The 17,198-nt window shown below is 41.1% G+C and overlaps 2 protein-coding genes across 5 annotated transcripts; one reads left to right on the top strand and one right to left on the bottom strand.

Moving 5' to 3' along the window:
* Positions 1–110: 110 nt before the first annotated feature.
* Positions 111–7,035, bottom strand: leng9 (leukocyte receptor cluster (LRC) member 9). Of its 3 annotated transcripts, none has more exons than XM_085471507.1 (8): positions 6,838–7,035; positions 6,493–6,615; positions 4,129–4,222; positions 3,653–3,780; positions 3,213–3,542; positions 2,943–3,126; positions 2,058–2,181; positions 111–1,977 (listed from the first exon to the last, which is right to left on the bottom strand). In XM_085471507.1, exons 2-8 carry the CDS (start codon positions 6,605–6,607, stop codon positions 1,315–1,317), a joined length of 1,638 nt encoding a protein of 545 aa, XP_085327633.1. In that variant the 5' UTR covers positions 6,608–6,615; positions 6,838–7,035; the 3' UTR covers positions 111–1,314. The 3 variants fall into 3 exon arrangements, with proteins under 3 accessions (XP_085327633.1, XP_085327635.1, XP_085327634.1); XM_085471509.1 differs by having other exon boundaries at positions 2,943–3,123; XM_085471508.1 differs by having other exon boundaries at positions 3,213–3,539.
* Positions 7,036–7,159: 124 nt separating this feature from the next.
* flcn (folliculin) lies at positions 7,160–17,160 on the top strand. 2 transcript variants are annotated; one of them, XM_085471502.1, is made up of 12 exons: positions 7,162–7,393; positions 7,548–7,751; positions 7,868–8,014; positions 8,111–8,332; positions 8,412–8,578; positions 8,664–8,755; positions 13,236–13,399; positions 13,600–13,713; positions 14,130–14,253; positions 14,367–14,492; positions 16,010–16,112; positions 16,525–17,160. In XM_085471502.1, exons 2-12 carry the CDS (start codon positions 7,548–7,550, stop codon positions 16,730–16,732), a joined length of 1,671 nt encoding a protein of 556 aa, XP_085327628.1. In that variant the 5' UTR covers positions 7,162–7,393; the 3' UTR covers positions 16,733–17,160. The 2 variants fall into 2 exon arrangements, with proteins under 2 accessions (XP_085327627.1, XP_085327628.1); XM_085471501.1 differs by having other exon boundaries at positions 7,160–7,393; positions 7,868–8,332.
* The last annotated feature ends 38 nt before the right edge of the window (positions 17,161–17,198 follow it).

The following is a 17,198-nucleotide window of genomic DNA, read 5'->3' as shown; positions in this document are numbered from 1 at the left end:
GGGAGCAGAAAGGGATGCATGTAAGATTTCAGCTCAGGGAGCGTTTCCACATCCTCGGCACCACAATGAAGGCATTTATAACGGCGCTGGCACATCACCACTCACACGACTTTAAAATAACCAATTCATTATTTAATCCACATGATAATCTAGTGGTCATAATCATTTGTAAAAAGAGTACAAAGGGATCATTCTGTTGGAGCGCAGTCCATGCAACATTCATATAAAACCCATTGTACAAGTCCCTGAATTATGAACAGCAATTATTCAGGCCTATAAAAAGAACACTTTATGTGTCCATAATCAGCTTCAAATTTATTGTCTGTGCAGTAGTAAAACAGTGTAAATTAAGCATGCTTACAGGTCAAAGTTAACCCCAATCATTAGGCCCATCAGATATAAAGTATAACAAGCATTTCTGCACCAAGAAAAACAGATGACCAATTAAAACATTCTTAAAGTTCTTCATAGAAATAAAAACAATATTGATATTATCAAACTCATGGTCCCGAGTCAATTAGACATAAATATTATTGAGCTCCAGCTCATGTTTGCACAAACAGTTCTTCATGGTTTTTACTGTCTCTACATAAAAAAGGCTCTCCAAGCAAAACATTATTTGGCTTATTGATTATTAAACAATTATGGATTCGTTTCTGGATTTTCCCCAAATATGATTAGCTGTAACAAATAAGACATCACAACCACTGAATTCACCAGTGAACCAGAATTTAAGCAGGCTGATGACACTGAGGACACTATAACATGAAAACTGTGCAGTAAAGATCCATGGCTAAAAGAACCGGAGCTAACATTTTTAAAATGGACTGCTGCTCTAAAAACTTCAGCACCTTAAGCAGTTTTTTTTTTAAATTGTGGATTAATTATTTATATGTTGTATTGTAGCCAGGATGTTGTTTTAAGCTTTAGTGATGTTTACAGCCCATCCCCGCCCTTTTCTTTCCTCTATATCTCATCTAGAAATATGAAACATGAGATTTAGTACCTTAACACAGCGGTCCCCAACCCCCGGGCCTCGGACCGGTACCGGTCCGTGAGTCGTTTGGTACCGGGCCGCGAGAGTTGAGGCTCAGGTATGAAATGTATGGTTTTGAGGGTTTTTAATCGGTTTTCAGCGTTATTTTGTTATCGTTTTTATCGTTAACTCGGTTTTCCTGGGTCTTTTCACGTGTGTTATGAATAAATCTTCTTTTTTTCGGTACCGGTACTAGTTTTATTTTGTTGTATTTATCCGCGACACCTTAAAGGCGTGGCTTATTGCACCCAGTAATGTCTGCAAATCAGACTTCTTTATCATCGAAGTGTTACCGTGCACACCCTCTCATAAAAACCGTCTACTTTAGAGCCGCCCATGGCACAAAGGTGTAAGGTGTTAACTGGCAGACGCCCAAAGTTTAAGCCCTTCCCCACCCTCAGGTCCCCCACACCTTCAAATATCCTCTCGGCCTCCCTGTCCAGTACCCTGGCCAGGCTGAGGTGGTAGCGTGGGTTGTAGGAGTCCCTGTGAAGAAAACCCTCTTTCCTGTAGGCCTCCTGCAGACCGCTGTTGAGCTGCTGTAGGTGGAGCTGAGGCTGAGGACTCACGTACAGCACCTTCCCATTGAAATGTTTCAGCTTCACAGGAAAGGTCACAGCTACCGGCGGGTTTCGGTCCAGTTGTGCAAACCGTTGGAGGATCTCCCCAGCAGCCGCCACCTCAGCGGGGCTGTGCAGCACCAGGAGGCACAGGGTGACGTGAAGGCTGGAGGCGGTTTGCCAGTGAGGAGCAGAGGAAGGTATGAGGGAGGTGAACTCCTTCTGCAACTGCTGGAAACAGGAGAGGATGGCAGGAGTGTTGGCCCGGAAGGTGATGAAGTGTGTGGGTCTCTTCTTAGGGGGGCGACCACCACGCTTCTCTTCTCTCTGCTCCAGAGGTACAGATGGATTCTTGCTAACTTGTTGGGCTGCAGGATAACTCTGTAGTAGAAAGGGAACATTCAAATAACATAACATACAGTGTAAAAGCAAGATTTCACGGTGAGATGTGCTGTACTCACTATACAGTCTTCATGGCCTTCCCAGCTTTCCTCCCATTCTGGCAGAATCTCCCCCTCACCCTCCTCTTTTACACCCGGTGCCTCCTCTTCGGTTGAGGAACTCTGATCTGCTGAAACCTGATGTCTGGAATCAAAGCAGGTGAGCAAAATCAATAAAGAGCCAGCTGTAAACACACATTTTGAAAAATCCATTCTCTAACTTCTAATTGCAAGTTCTTTTCATTCTCTTACAGCTTGTTACATACCTAACATGTAAAGCCTGAATGAGGTTGTTATTTGAGGAAGGCAAGCTATAACTGGAGTGCATTTCTCAGCAGGGATAGCTCAGTAGGTAGAGTGGTGGCCCCATGATCGGAAGGTCGGGGGTTCGACTCCACTGAACGGCTACCCTGAGGTACCCCTGAGCAAGGTACCGTCCCTACACACTGCTCCCCGGGCGCTGCATTGGTGGCTGCCCACTGCTTCACTGGGTAAATGGGTTAAATGCAGAGGAACTATTTCCCTATGGGGACTAACACATACACACACACACACAGCTTTTCTCTTATTCTCGTCTTCCTGATGCAGAGGTGTGAGTGAAAGAGATGTGGGTGGAGGTCCTCAGACCTCTAGATAGTAACATGCCATTTGAATGCTCCAATCAGAAACGGTCTGATTTAAATTTCTTACTATAATATACCCCCACCCTTATATTCTGCCTCAAATCACTGATGCTGAAGATCCTCAAGCATCTTTCTCATTTTAAGTGTTTTAACATTTAGCACAAAGTTATTTGGGAAAACAATGTGTAGATGCTAACAATGATTTTGGGGGTGGGGGGGTGGGGGTTCTTTTACTTAAGATCTGTTCTGAGTTATATTTAAACGAGCAACACGAACACCAGACCTATCTGCAGCCTCCTCCACAACACATGGTCCTCGTGACTCCTGTTGTTCCTGAGAAGTGTTTCCTGTACACTCTGGTGGTGGTGGTGGTGCAGACTCAGGGGTGTGAATATTTGTCTCATTCGGCTTCTCTTCCTCTGCAGGTGGCTGCTCGTTAGTTGTTTCAAGCGCTGCTGTATTTTCTTCTAAAACAAAACGTAACATTCAGTCATCTTGCAGAATGCATGTGGTCACATGTAAGGTCTGGCAGCACCAAAGCTGCTTCTCCTACCTCTTACTTCCTCTTCCCCTCCAAAGGGGGGAGCCAGAGATTGACCTGTGGAACCGAAAACTCGGTCAGTCCTGGTGTGGCGGTCCCAGACACGGTGCCCTCTGTAAGTGAAGTACTGGATCCTGTGTCTGGGCAGGGCCAGCTCAACAGTGTAATCACAGTCACATGGGTTGGTCTCCCAGTTGAAGTCACAGAAGGGGCGCTCCAGCACGCCGAGGAATCGATCCACATAGCCCACTACAAATTCTGATGCATCCACCGATGGGTCCCACAGGATCCGGGAGATCACTTCATCTGCTGTGCGCATACGAGGTTTTTTGTTCACCTCTGCTGAAGAGAAACAGTTAAAAAAAAGTGAACGGACAAGTTCCAAGAGTATAAAGCGTAATTGGTCTCATGGAAGTATGATCTCACAGAAAGTTAAATAAATGCGGAGTCACCTCTTCTCTCGTTGTGTTTTGGCTTTGGCACTTTATTCACACTGCCCTTCTTGTTCTTGTGTTTTTCTTCTTCCTGTTTTTCATCCACACCAGGACACAGAGCCCCTGAATCATCCTGTAATGGGTCACTAAGAAAGAGAGCGGCAGTGGAAAAAATGCAGAGACAAGGAGATTGAGACAGAAATTTCATCAGTGAGAGTATTCATCATATCTAGCCAACTGTCCTGCAGATAAAAAAAAAATGCAGACAAAAGGTCATTCCAAAGATATTTACATCCATGTCTCTCTGTCTCCAAACCAAGCTTCTAACATCTGTGATCTGAAGATAAACAGCAGCTATTCTACAATAATTTCCAAAGTCTTTTGTGTTAATTTTGAAAATAAATCCACAAGATGCCAAGAAATGATCTGGAAAAAACTATAAATCCTCATTTATGCTTCTGATGACTTTTCTGAATAAAGTAAGGAGAGCAAACCTGTGAGCTAAACGGCATCTGAGGCCAAAATGACATTTTCCTATCCGGAAAAACTGGCACACTTTGGCTCCATCTTTGCAACATTCTGCTGACTCTGAAAGACAGGGCACCAGAGGGAGAGACAGAACAAAAGGTTAAAAATAAAAAGAGCCAACGTTTAATAACACTGAACAGAAGTCATGCAGCATTTCATCCTTTCTTCTGCATTCAAACTATGTCAGAAAAAAACAATGTAATGGCAGCAGAGATCAACAGGTTTTTGTTTAAAGCAGTCCCAAGGCATGTTACATCTTTTATGGTCACTCGTAATTTTAGGTACCCATCTTTGCTACAATAAGGCAGTACTCAAAATAATGTTTTTCGCCATTGGACCACTAGAACCGTAGAGCTGACTTTTACCCAGGCCCCTTGTTCATTTTCACAGGCCAAAAAAGTCAATGTGAGAAACTTGTAATCTTCTGCTAAGATTGCTGCATAATTTATTAGCATAACTGACTTAGATTTATATTATGAATCTATTTTATTTATTTATTTTATTTTTAAATTGTAGCTGTAAAAATGCTGTGCCCCTCTTTAGATCTCTAAAAAAAAAGAGTGTGGCTGGTGTCAGTCTGCAAGTTCACAAGAATTCTGCCAAATTTAGACAGACACCTTTCATTTTAGCTTCTTCCTGATTCAGTTGTGCTTTCTCTTTGCAAAACAAGCCGATCCACAGAGGTGATGGTGTTTTAAAGTTAAAACAAGTGAGTTTCATAAGAAACAACATCACTACCCAAATGTACTTCCTTGCTGACCCTGTGTGACTGGGTCATGGGCTACGCTGAATCCTACAAAAAGTCCAACTTCCAAAAACTGCGAGTTCTAAGATTGTATTTCTTCACATTGATCCCAGCTGTAAAACAGAGGAAATTTACACCCTGTTAGTTTATAGTAGTTTTCACTATCAGTGAAACTATCTTCATCTATTAGACTGTAGTCGCTGTTAAGTTAAAGTGTTCAGCAAAGCGATATGATTGATAAATGAACAATATCAGATCACACATGTGCTACTTATACCATACTTTCAGAAGATGTAGTATGTTTCTACTTAGAACAAAATCCATGAAAAATTTGTAAAATTATGTGGTGTAATTGTAACCATAGAAAACAAATGAGCCACTTTGGCCTCTGGTAAAATTACAAGTTTTAAGTTCATTCTTAAAGTAAAATGGAAGAAAGAAATCTGAGATCCTGATGAAGTACCACAGGGCTTTTACTGTATATGATTATCCTTGCACCACATAATACTGAGCAAGTTCTCTTGGATTTTGTTTTTTCTACTGCTACCACCGATGAGCACCTGTCAGATCAGCCATGAGAGCTGTGCAGTACTTTTCTTTCTGATTTTTGTTCATGTAGATTTTCACCGTTTGCTTCTGCGTGTGTTTACATTTTGGCTGATGCCTTATATGAGCTTCCGCATCAGTCTGTGTCACTCACACAGACATCTGGAAAAAGGATTCCTTATCGTCTGTCCATTTATTAGAAAACCCTCTTATCATTCCCGTTACCATGCTGTGTCATAAATAAATGAGTGAGAAAGAGGCATGGAGAAAATGATGTGTACAGTCCATCTCCAGTCCACTTCCACTGAGTATTATCATATGACAGGTGGCAGTGACTCAACTCAGAGGACTCAAATGTCAGCCAAGTATGCTGTACATGACGAAGTTGCCTTTACACCCAAATAACACGCATCCTGCAATACTATTTAGAGACAGGAGAAATGGACGTGACTCATGACACAAATACTTTACTTATTAGCTCTGAGTTATTTATTAGAAAGGGAGATGGTTGTCTGGATCAGCCACAAGTTTTGGGAGAGTTTTCAACTCTCTTAAATTGAATGCCTATAAGTAAATGTCTAAGCATAAAATTAAACATTACAACTTTGAAATTCTTTAGTATAAATAAAGTTAATCCACAGATTAGTCCGCTGAGTTCCGAGTGGGAGCAGAAACGGGCAGATCAGAGTCAGTCAATCCTGAAACATTTCCAGCTAAGCAGAGTGGCCCAGCAGGACGTGAAAAATGTAGGAAACAGTTCAATACAGTACTGGACTCCATCCTTCAGCCCCCCTTCTGATGATAAGAGGATCCGGCCACGCGATTACAAAACTAAGACCTGGCCAGAACTCACACCACAGGCTGAACAATATGATTTATAAGTGGATTACTAGGAAAATAATAAGCTGGTGTAATCATATGAGTCAACCAGCAGGGTTTTACTGTACATGTCTAATAACAAGATGTGTTTCAAACCACCTTAGAAGCTTTCACAGACTCACTTTAGATTACATATAGTAAATGTGCGAAACTGATTTACCTCCTTTGGCTTTTGGGGTGTCTTTGCCACTCTGAGAGTCAGCGGGGACCCCTGCCTGTGGACTCGGTGTGTCAGTCGGGTCGGTGGGGGGAACTCCTGATCCACCTGAAGCCATCCTAAGATCTGAGATTTAAAAGTCAGAAAAATCTGCCGTGTCACTCACTGTGTGCAAGTTATCTCTTTGTTGACTACTTAAGAGTGACACACCTATAAAAATTTCATGTTTTAATGCGGAAGTGACGGATTAACGTTGTACAGTGTTAAAAGAAAAGCTAATAAACCAGCTAGTCTGCTAAGATAGCATAATCAAACCATATATACGCTTATAAATCAACCGGAACATACCTTGTAGTACACAAACCTTCAATGAAAACAGTTCCGACTTTTTTTTTTATTGCCCTTTAACCCCATGTTTGTTATACAAGATTGGGTTATGGGTAATGTAGTTCCACTTTTTCGTTTGCCGAGGAATGGCTCGTTTGTCGTACATAAAGCCTGATATTGGAACACAGAAAAGTCGAAAAACTCTTAAATATGTTCGCGTGCTTTCGCGTCACCGGTAAAGCATTAAAGATGTTTTTGATTCGACGGATAAAACTGAGAAAATGAGCAGCAGTTGGCAGCCACGCGTCACTTGTGCCGGAGCGCGTGACTCTGCATCATGTGACGAGGTCTGTTTTTGTTGCCTGCTGACAGCTACACAAAGGACAAAAAAGTGTAGAAAGCCTCAATTAAAATGTTAGGAACGATGGCTTTTTAAAATACAGGCTCGATGAAGATTTAATTTTGTTTCACGGCGCTGTTATTTTTTTAACGGCACGGCTTTTTGAACACTACGTCCAATGAATACCTCTTTGTGAAGTGTCACCAGTCATTTGTTGAACGTGGTTCTGCACTGAAGGTAAGACCGTCTCATACTGCCACTTGTACCCGTATTTTAACCCCAGTGTAATCTGGTAACGTCAGTGATTAACCAGAACTAGATGTAGGTGTCCTGATCTAAATCAGACATCTTTAGCACAGTAAACATATGAAAACTTGTCTTGTTCTTTCAGATGAATGCTCTGGTGGCTCTCTGTCACTTCTGTGAGCTCCATGGCCCTCGAACCCTGTTCTGCACTGAGGCACTACACCCGCCTTCCCCATCCCCTTCATCCCAGGTAGGTGCCCAAATGCCAGGGGACCGAGATGGTGACCGTGATGGTGAAGGTCTAACCATGAAGGCCAACAGCTCAGCCACACAGAAAGAAATGTGTGAGGTGAGTAGAAGGGGCCTGACTGTGACTTTATCAGATGCTTGGATCCCTCGCTTTATTTGTTCCTTCATTAATTTTCAGCCTTAAAGTACTGATTTCCTTTTTTCTTTGTCTCGTAGGGTTGCCGATCCTTGCCTGCATCTCACCCGGGCTTTGTTAGCATTGATGATGAAACAGGCATCCGCTTCCTTAGTCACCAGCACCCCAGACAGCCCCAGCTTTTCAGCGTGGTCCGACAGGCTTGCGTACGCAGTCTCAGCTGTGAGGTAATTAGTGACATGTTTATGTGGGTGTTGTCTGTGGGCTTTAATTGGCTGATTACTGATATACTTCGTTGTGTTTTCTGTTTGTTTTGGTGTCAGGTGTGTCCCGGACGTGAAGGGCCCATTTTTTTTGGAGACGAGCAACATGGATTTGTGTTCTCACACACCTTCTTTATCAAAGACAGTCTCGCTAGAGGCTTCCAGCGTTGGTACAGTATTGTTATGGTAGCCATGGACAGAATCTACCTTATAAACTCCTGGCCTTTCCTGCTGCGTCACCTGAAGCTTACTATACAGAGTCTGCAGAGCACAGCTCTAAAGGTAGAGCACGTATATAAACATAATAAACTCAGCAGACTTATTAGTGCTTCTGATGTCTTTGGACTGTCCTTTCCATTAGGTGTTTGACAATGAACAGGGAGTTTGTCCCCAGCGAGCTGTGAGGATGAACAGTGCATTTTCACCTGCAGTTTTTCCACACCAAAGGAGCGGCAATGCAGCCCGATCGCTGACTTCGCTCACCCAGCATCCTAACCTCTGGGCCAGCCTGCACTCCTCCTTTAGCTGGTGAGTCATTAGGTTCAAAGAAACTGTTCTTCTTTTTCCAGTCAGTCTCTCACCTGGCTAATGAGTGGTCTCACCTCACTTCCAGGTTACTTAAAGCTTGTGGTAGCCGTCTGACGGAGAAGCTCCTGGAAGGAGCCCCCACCGAGGACACTCTGGTGCTCATAGAGAGACAAACGGGTAGATGCATTGACCTCGATTAAGAGGCGTGATATTTATTTATGCATATACAGTTGTGATCAGAAGTTTGCATACACTCCTCATGAACATGAATCTCATAGTAATTTTGGGCTTTAAATGATTCGTTTGAACTGTTATTTTTTCCACAGTGGAATGACATCTTTAATGACTTTAAAAAGCAAGAACTGAATGTACAAGATTGAATTTATTTGGGATTTTCTCGAATCCACACAGTGTCAAAAGTATACATACAGACTCAAATATATACATACACTCCCTCTAAAATTTGGTTTAATGTTCCTTAGGAAGTTGCACCTTAATTGCTCAATAAGTATCTGGCATATTTTGGGGGCTGGGTAGTTGACCCATCTTCTTGGCAGAGTTCATTTAGATTTGTTGGTTTGTTGAATCAGCTCAGCTTATAAGCATAGTCCACAGATTTTCTGAGTGAGGTCAGGGCTTTGGGAAGGTCATTTCAGATGCTTAGTGTTAGCCTGCTTTATCCCTTCCAAAACCAGGTTTGATGTGTTTATCCTGTGGGAATACCAACTGTGTGGAGTTAGTCATCCTTCTTCATTATCCTATCCACTTTGTACAACTTATTATTTGACTGTCAGTCAAAAGGTCTTACAGCACAATGCTTGACATTTCAAGGCAGACTTGAGCCTTGGTGCTTCCTGGCTCAAGTCTTCCAGTATCAACTGACGGTGACAGTATGGGTCTTCTTACAGAACCTGGTAAAGTGGTGACATATCTGAATAATTTGTACTTGCGTACAATGGTTTTAACTGATAACCTTCGAATCTGTGTATTTTCTGATCTGTTGGTTAGAATGGATCCAAGAGACCGTCCCAGCTTGTGTAAATCTGCAGTTCTTCTTCTTAGATCTTCCCTGAGTTCCTTTGACTTTCCCATTGTTCTGAGTAGTGGTTCATCCAATGAGTGCTGTCAAACAAATCTCTTTATGCTGGCAACGAGAGAAAATTAATAGGGCTTGGCAAGTAAAGACTTTGTAGAACCTTCAGCGCAACAGTGAATAGCCAAATAAGAATTGGGTGCACCAGTTATAGCCAAACTGGTGCACCCAATTCTTATTTTTTAAAGTCATTAAAGATGTTGGCTGTGCAATTATTCTACCCTGGAACATGAACTGTGTTCCAGTGCAGAAGGATAATCTAACCAGCAAATTCTTGTGGTTCTCTGAGGTCCCACAGGTGGGGCTCAGAAAACCAGTTGAAAAATATGAAGTTGAAAAAAATGCATTTAAAAGGAAAATAGGCGAAAAGGAGATTTCTGATGTAAATTGCTGAAGCTTTTAAACAAAATTCAACGTGCATCTTTTTTTCTTGTTGATGATTGGTTTAAAAAAATGTGCAGTGTCACCTTGACTCAGCTTCTGAAGTGGAACGTGTGTGAAAAAGTTTAAAAACCACTTCTTTTAGATGTGGTAAGGTTCATTTTGTTCCTAAATTAACCTAAACTCATGACAGCATGTCATTAGTTTGAACAACATGCTTATGGTTGTTATCATCTGACTGAGAAAGCTCTGGTGAAAGTGTGAATCACCAGACAAGTCTGTGGAGAGACGCCAGAAAAACAGTGATTCACTAAAGCATCCCAACTTTCCAGAGAGTTTACACAATTCCAGTCAGTATTCAGTAATATCATGTACAAAAAAAGAAACCCAACATTTACAGTGAAACTTTCTCTGACAGTATTAGCTCTGTAATTTTAAATCCTATTCTGGGTCATTTGACCAAGAATCTGTTCATTTATACACCAAATGGACACTCATTACATAGACTTTGCTAGGAGATGGTTGAGTCCTGTTTTACCTTTAGAAGTGCTTTAATTATTTGTGACAAAGATTCATCAAGGTGCTGGAATCATTCCTCAGAGATTTTGGTTCATAATGACATGACAACATCACACAGTATCTTCAGATTTATGACAATGCATTTATAACAATAAGCAGAGGTGTGGACTCGAGTCACATGACTTGGACTCGAGTCAGACTCGAGTCATTAATTTTATGACTTTAGACTTGACTTGAAATAATGTTCTAAGACTTGTGACTTGACTTGGACTTTTACACCAATGACTTGGGACTTGAATTGGACTTGAACCGGTTTACTTGAAAAGACTTGATATTTTACCCCAAATATAAAATTTAACATGCATATTATATGGAGATTGAAAATGTGACGTCATTCACGGGTAGAACCGCAAAGGATTCTGGGAACTCGTGGCAAGCGGTACTAGCGCACGCAGGCTTTCAATTAAAATCAGTTAAACAGCGATAAAAAGAAACACAAAAATGTCGAGAAGCTGTTGTATTATTAACTGCAATAGCCGGTCGCATGACAGCCACGGGAAGCCGACGGGTAAAGAGATCGGTTGTTATCGGATTATGTCGTTGAAGAGAAATTGTTCAAACCATGTTTCCGAAGTAACAAAGAGGCGACTGGATTGCAGCCATTCAAAGATCAAATATAACGTCCTAGAACACTCCAGCTCACAGGTTAGTCTGCTCCAAGCATTTACACAAAGGTCAGTCTGCTGTTGTAGTTAATGCGTCATTTTTCTTAACATAATTGGTGATATAGGTTACAAGCAAGTCTGGCGCTGAACAGAAATTGTCGCGCTATGCTCCTTTATTTATTGTGCATAAATAGTGAATTGTCCTGACACAATATTGCGTTTCGCTTCTGTTATTATGGTACACTGACAAAAACACATACTTTTATTCACAGGATAAAACAGTTGTTTTGTATCACTAATTGCACAGTAGGATTACAGCATACAATATTGTTGTCACTGCTACATTTCTGTGATGCTACCAGAAATTATTTCCACTACTAATTAATTACCGTTGAGCTCAAAGGTTATATTAATAAACGGTTAACGAATGTGTATTTATGAAGACGATTTGTGAGACTGGTAAACTTATGATACGTACGATGGTCTTTCGTTCTACACGGTGCATTTCAAGGTCCTGCACCCATCCGGCGGTAAACTGTACCTGGGCTTGTTGCAGTGACCGGAAGTTACTAAACTTCATGAGTGTATGCACTCACTCCAAGAACCGTATGATTATAAATATGCATATAAATATGCTACGATGAGATAGCTGACTTCATCTAACTAGCAAATGTTGTCCAGGCTACGTTGGTGATACAGTTTTTTTTAATGTGTATGATATTTTTGTCATGCGATTTTAAAGCTGGTCCTACAACCGCATCCAATAATAACATGCAGCGTATCTCAGAACTGTCGGTGAAAATTATTCTTGGAGCTAGGTTTAATTGAGCTGCATTTTAAAGAGGTGCAATTTCACAATTTGTGTATATTTTCTAAGTTCACTATTTTGTATGTGTTGAGAAAAACACAGATTTTAAAATTACATGGTCTAATATTTACATTTAGCATAACTGCAACATTATTTTTTCGTTTGTTTTTTTTAAAGACTCGAAATGACTTGAAATTCAAAGTTTCAGACTTGTGACTTGACTCGGACTTTTACACCAGTGACTTGAGACTCGACTCTGACTTGCCTGACATTACTTGAGACTTGACTTGAGACTTGAGGATAAAAACTTGAGACTTACTTGAGACTTGCAAAACAATGACTTGGTCCCACCTCTGACAATAAGTAAACAATACCGATCTTAGCTGTGGCAATTAAATGGTTCTTTATTGGTACTAAGAATCCAAAAAATGTGGGCCAAACCACAAGCAGCTGCCTGAACTGTTGATGAAAGACAGGATGGGTTCATGTTATTTATTCTGACCCTACTATCTGAATATTGCAGCGGAAAGTGAGACTCATCACTAGGCAGTATTTTTCCAAGTTTCCAATTGGAAGTTGTCCAGTTTTGGTGATTCTCCTCTGATGTCAACAAGGCATTTTCACCTAGAGAACTGCTCCTTACTGTATATTTTCTTTTCTCTTTTTTTTTCTTTTTTCTTTACTGGGTATTTTCTTCTTTTTTTTTTCCATTCTCTGTAAACTCTGTGTGGTTGTGTGGGAACATCAGCAGTTTCTGAACTGCTAAGATCAGGCCACAGCCCACCATGCAACATTGAAAGTCTCATAAATCACCTTTCTTCCCCATTATGATGATCACTTTAAACGTCAGCAGGTCATGTTGACCATGACTACATGAATAAATGAACAGGGTTGCTATCATGTGAGTTGGCCGGATATTTGTGTTACCAAGTAGTTGAAACACTGTACTTAGTAATGTGGTCGCTATGCAGTGCAGGTCATAGGTGTTACTAACAGAGTCTGTTTTTTTTGTTTTGGAAACAGTGGGTAGCTATCCTCATGTGTGCACTATGATGATAGTTGTGTAGGTATGACTCGTGTGGTGTATGAACCGCCGTTTATCAGTTTCCTACGGAAATTCCCCACATTTGTAATGAACCTTTGCTTGAAAGCATTTGCTTTTTCTGTTTTTTAATGTCATGTGTTTTAAAGAGCAAGAGGAGGAAATGAGCTGCTGGGAGGGAGCAGAAGGAGGTGCTTCAAAGACGCAGAGACACCTGTCAGAGACCGAGCTGGCCCACAACTTCCTGAGCGATGATACAAAACTGGATGAATTACCTGGTCCAAAATTTAGGTCACTGAGGCATTTGAGACAGGTGAACTTAAGCACATTTGTAGTTTGCTAATGTATACCCAACTTAATCATGAACAGCGATAGAAAACTGAGATTGAATAAAGAAAAATACGTGTTTTTACAATCATTTATATGGTAAAGTGATGCATATTGGTTAAAAAAATAGCTCATACACTATGTCTGTGAGCTGTTGCTTGGTAAACATTGTGGTTCGTTCGGCAGGTCCTCGGGGCTCCTGACTTTCGACAGCTAGCCTGGCACGTGCTCATGGGAAATCAGGTCATATGGAGAGGTGCAGATCCAGTTCTCATCCAGTCAGCTTTTACAGTGCTAAAGGTACTCTGCTCCAGTGGTGTGGCCTTTGTAGATAGAGCGTTGTATTATAATATGGGTAAACATGAACTTTTGGGGCAGGGGAGCGCACCTACTATTTGTGTGAGGGTGTAATGCTGTTGTTATTGCACAGTTTTGACCTTTTCTTTTGCGACTACATGCTCTCCTGGGGTTTTCTTTGTGGTTATTTTTCATTTGAATACTTGAAAGATAAATTTTTAATGTTATCAGTATATAATTTTAAGACAAGTTCATACTGTAATGTTTGTGTTACTTTACCACAGTTCTTTAGTAGTTGTCAGAAAAGCATCACTTATAGCATTAATGAGTAAGCAGAGACAGCGAGGCTGTGTGAATGTTAGCCAGATCAAACAGTGTATCATCACGGCCATTAACTCACTTCTCTATTTTCCCATTAGTCTTTGCTCCCGGTAGGCTGTGTGCGCTCCGTGCCATACAGCTCTCAGTACGAGGAGGCCTACAAGTGCAACTTTCTGGGTCTCTGCCCCGATGTGCCTATTCCAGCTCACGTCAGCTCCTCAGGTGCAAGAAGCTCTTTGAGATTTGTAGATCGCTGTGTGAGATTCTCTGTCAAAAACTGTAGATGTGTATTTGCAGATTAAACTGTAATAATTTTGCTTCGATTTGCTCTTCAGAGTTTACAGTGCTCGTGGACGTCACCTCAGAGAGAAGCTGTCACATCCCAGCTGTAAGAGAAGACGACATCAGCTCGCTTTATCAGTTCACCATCACCAGTGCCAACACGCAACCTATAGACAGGGGTGAGTACATCAGTCTTGATTTAATTTGCTGCATGTTTGTTGCCTCTGTTAGCGTTACACAATTTACAGTCTGGGAACCCATCGGCTTGTCTGCTGATTAATCCTCTGAGGCCAAAGGTTTTTTTCACGGCTTCCTGTGTAGTCGGCGTTTTTCTGTTCGTTGCTTTCTTTCTGTGCTTTTTGCTCATTCTTTACAAAAAGTCAGGTAAATTAAAAGACCGATAATAAAAAGCTTCATTTTCTACGGCAGCCGATGTTTTCAGGTTTCCATCTTGACAAATGCCATCCTTCCCTTGCTCTTCACACAGAAAGCTTACAGCTATGTAACCCCAGCCTGCTCTAGCCTAATTGATCGATACCACATGGACTAAAAGCAGATTACAAATAGACGTCTTTATATGTAGAATCTATTTATAGAGATTACAAATTTACATTTATCATCATCTGACTCTGTATCAGTGAAAAGGACAGATTTTTTTCCCCTCCTGATTCATTAACCCTTGTTTAAGTCAGAGCAGCTGTTAAAGTGAAAGTAGAAAAATGCTCAAGCACAGCAAGAGCATTAAGGAATCCATTAAAAAAAATGAAGAATTTGCATCGAAAACAGAAACTAGTTGTTTCCCACAGAATATATATCAGAGAATCCATCTCACACGTCTTCAGACTTTGTGCCAGCAGACAAACCAAACTGGTTCTGGGCAAATCAGAGCTCTGTGATGAACTTAGAGTCAGAAGGTCACGGCTACAGGTGTGTTTTAGGTTTTACAGGTGCACCGAACATCGTTTTTTACAGCAATTCCTACTAATAAATTCCTATTAATTCAGTAAAACGTAAATGAAAAAAGTTCCCATTAATCACTATCTATTATAGAAATTTCTAGCCTTTTTTTCTTAACACTCGATTCCTTTACAAAAATAGGGCCCCATTACTTGATCATGTCATAAAACTTATACCAACATATACCAGGATTAAACATGAAGTTAAACTTCTTCGCGCTGACAGAGAGGGGAGTTTAAGATCAAAGTAGGCTATATATCGCCCGCATTGTGAAACGAGTTTGACACCCCTCCTTTAAAGGGTTCTGACTATATAGGAACACACACACACACAGCAGAATACACAAAAGCAACAAACATACCAGCATACCTGAGAAAGGGTCAAAAACTAAATCCAAATTATAAACTTCAAAGCTACAGAAACCTAAAACATGAGAATGAGTAACCGTTCGAGTAAACAGCAAAACATTTGCTGCGTAGCTGGTTGCAGCGACTGCTTGCAAGCTCATAAAGCTACTCAGACCACGGCCTGTTTTTCCTTTTCGCGCTCTCTGCATCCTGTGGTTCGTCAGTCTGATTTGTTGACGTTTTCTCACAGCAGACGGTTATACACAAATAGTTCAACCAATCACCTACTAAGAGTTTTTAATTTTTTTTGCTTGACTCTTCTTTTTTTTTTTTTTTCCTCAACTTTCCCACATGGTTCTTCCACTGACTAAATCTTTGTCCTCTTTCTCCAGGTCCAGCATTACTGAACAAGCTGGAGGTCGCTCTGTGCAATGAGAACCTGTCGGTGGATGTTGTGTCTCACTGCCTGCTGTGTTTGAAGGAGGAGTGGATGAAGTGAGTAAAGCTCCTTTATGCCACGTTCCAGATACTTCAGAACTCGGATGTCGGAACAGCGCATTTTACAAAAAGCCAGCAAAAACAGAATTTGTTTAGGTTCTCATTAAGGTAGAGCCATTCAGGGAGAAACAGGGAAAAACACATTAATGGATAGAGCTCGATCACTGCTCACTATTTAATGAGTCAAAAACACACAACACTTGCAGTACAGATTAAAAGTTTGTAATTTTACTGTTGTTTACATTCAGTACTGCCATCTTGGATTGCTAACTTAGGATATTTCCAAGTGGGAAGTCTTATTGAGAGGGCGTTCCACACAAAGATTCCCACCGGAAACTTGGTGTTTCCGAATTCTGTCTTCTTCAGGAAGGCATAATTAGTCTTAAGTGTGATCTATTTGTTTTTTCAGTAAAGTCAAAGTGCTGTTCAAGTTCTCCAAAGTGGACGGTCGAGGAAGAGAGGACACGCAGAAGGTTCTGGCACTCCTCGGTGCTACGGGGCCCGGGGAAGAGGACAACGTCAGGCTGCTCAAGTACTGGATGACTGGACTTAGCAAAACATACAAGAGCCATTTAATGACAGCTGTCCGAGGAGGGGAGAGGAGCCCCAGCCAGTGACAAAGAAGAGGAGGAGGAGGAGATTAGGATAAAGAAAGGGGAGCTGAAATGAGGGGGAATGCCATTTCTTTGACGTTCCCCTTGTTTTGTTTTGTTTTCTTTTATTAATTTGTTTAGTTTTGGAGGGTTTTCTTACCCACATTCTTGTCATTTAATGACAGGACTGTGAACGGATGACACAAAGGGTTTCGCTCGTCAATTATGGTTGTTTTCAGTAACTGTTGTGTATCTAACGATGATGATTATCTTGCTCACTAAAGTAGAATCAGTTTGGATAATGCATGAGGGCTTTTATTTATCAAAGGGAACTCTTATAGGAGACCTTTTTATACAGATATGTAAAGCTTAGCTTATTACAAAAAAAGACTTTGCACTTTGTTTACTCCTGCTGATGTTTTAAAATAAAATAAAACCAATGTAAACTTTGAGCCTGACATCCTTTCTCGACCCATGGTTGGCTCCACCT

Source organism: Copadichromis virginalis, linkage group LG11, assembly GCF_057382275.1.
Source record: "Copadichromis virginalis isolate Kocher_CV1m ecotype Utaka linkage group LG11, C_Virginalis_male_GT1.1, whole genome shotgun sequence".
Taxonomy (NCBI): Eukaryota; Metazoa; Chordata; class Actinopteri; order Cichliformes; family Cichlidae; genus Copadichromis; species Copadichromis virginalis.
The sequence above is the reverse complement of the archived record's forward strand: the minus strand, read 5'-3'. Positions and strand labels throughout refer to the sequence as shown.

Bases quoted from the DNA above. Each gene is read 5' to 3' on its own strand.
- leng9 (XM_085471507.1), bottom strand. From the start codon at position 6,607: ATGGCTTCAGGTGGATCAGGAGTTCCCCCCACCGACCCGACTGACACA. The intron at 3,781-4,128 runs GTTTGCTCTCCT...TCTCTTTCTTAG, and splicing joins AGATGCCGTTTAGCTCACAG to TGACCCATTACAGGATGATT. The intron at 1,978-2,057 runs GTGAGTACAGCA...TTTCTACTACAG, and splicing joins AAGGCCATGAAGACTGTATA to AGTTATCCTGCAGCCCAACA.
- flcn (XM_085471501.1), top strand. From the start codon at position 7,548: ATGAATGCTCTGGTGGCTCTCTGTCACTTCTGTGAGCTCCATGGCCCT. The intron at 8,579-8,663 runs GTGAGTCATTAG...CCTCACTTCCAG, and splicing joins CTGCACTCCTCCTTTAGCTG to GTTACTTAAAGCTTGTGGTA. The intron at 13,714-14,129 runs GTACTCTGCTCC...TTTTCCCATTAG, and splicing joins CAGCTTTTACAGTGCTAAAG to TCTTTGCTCCCGGTAGGCTG.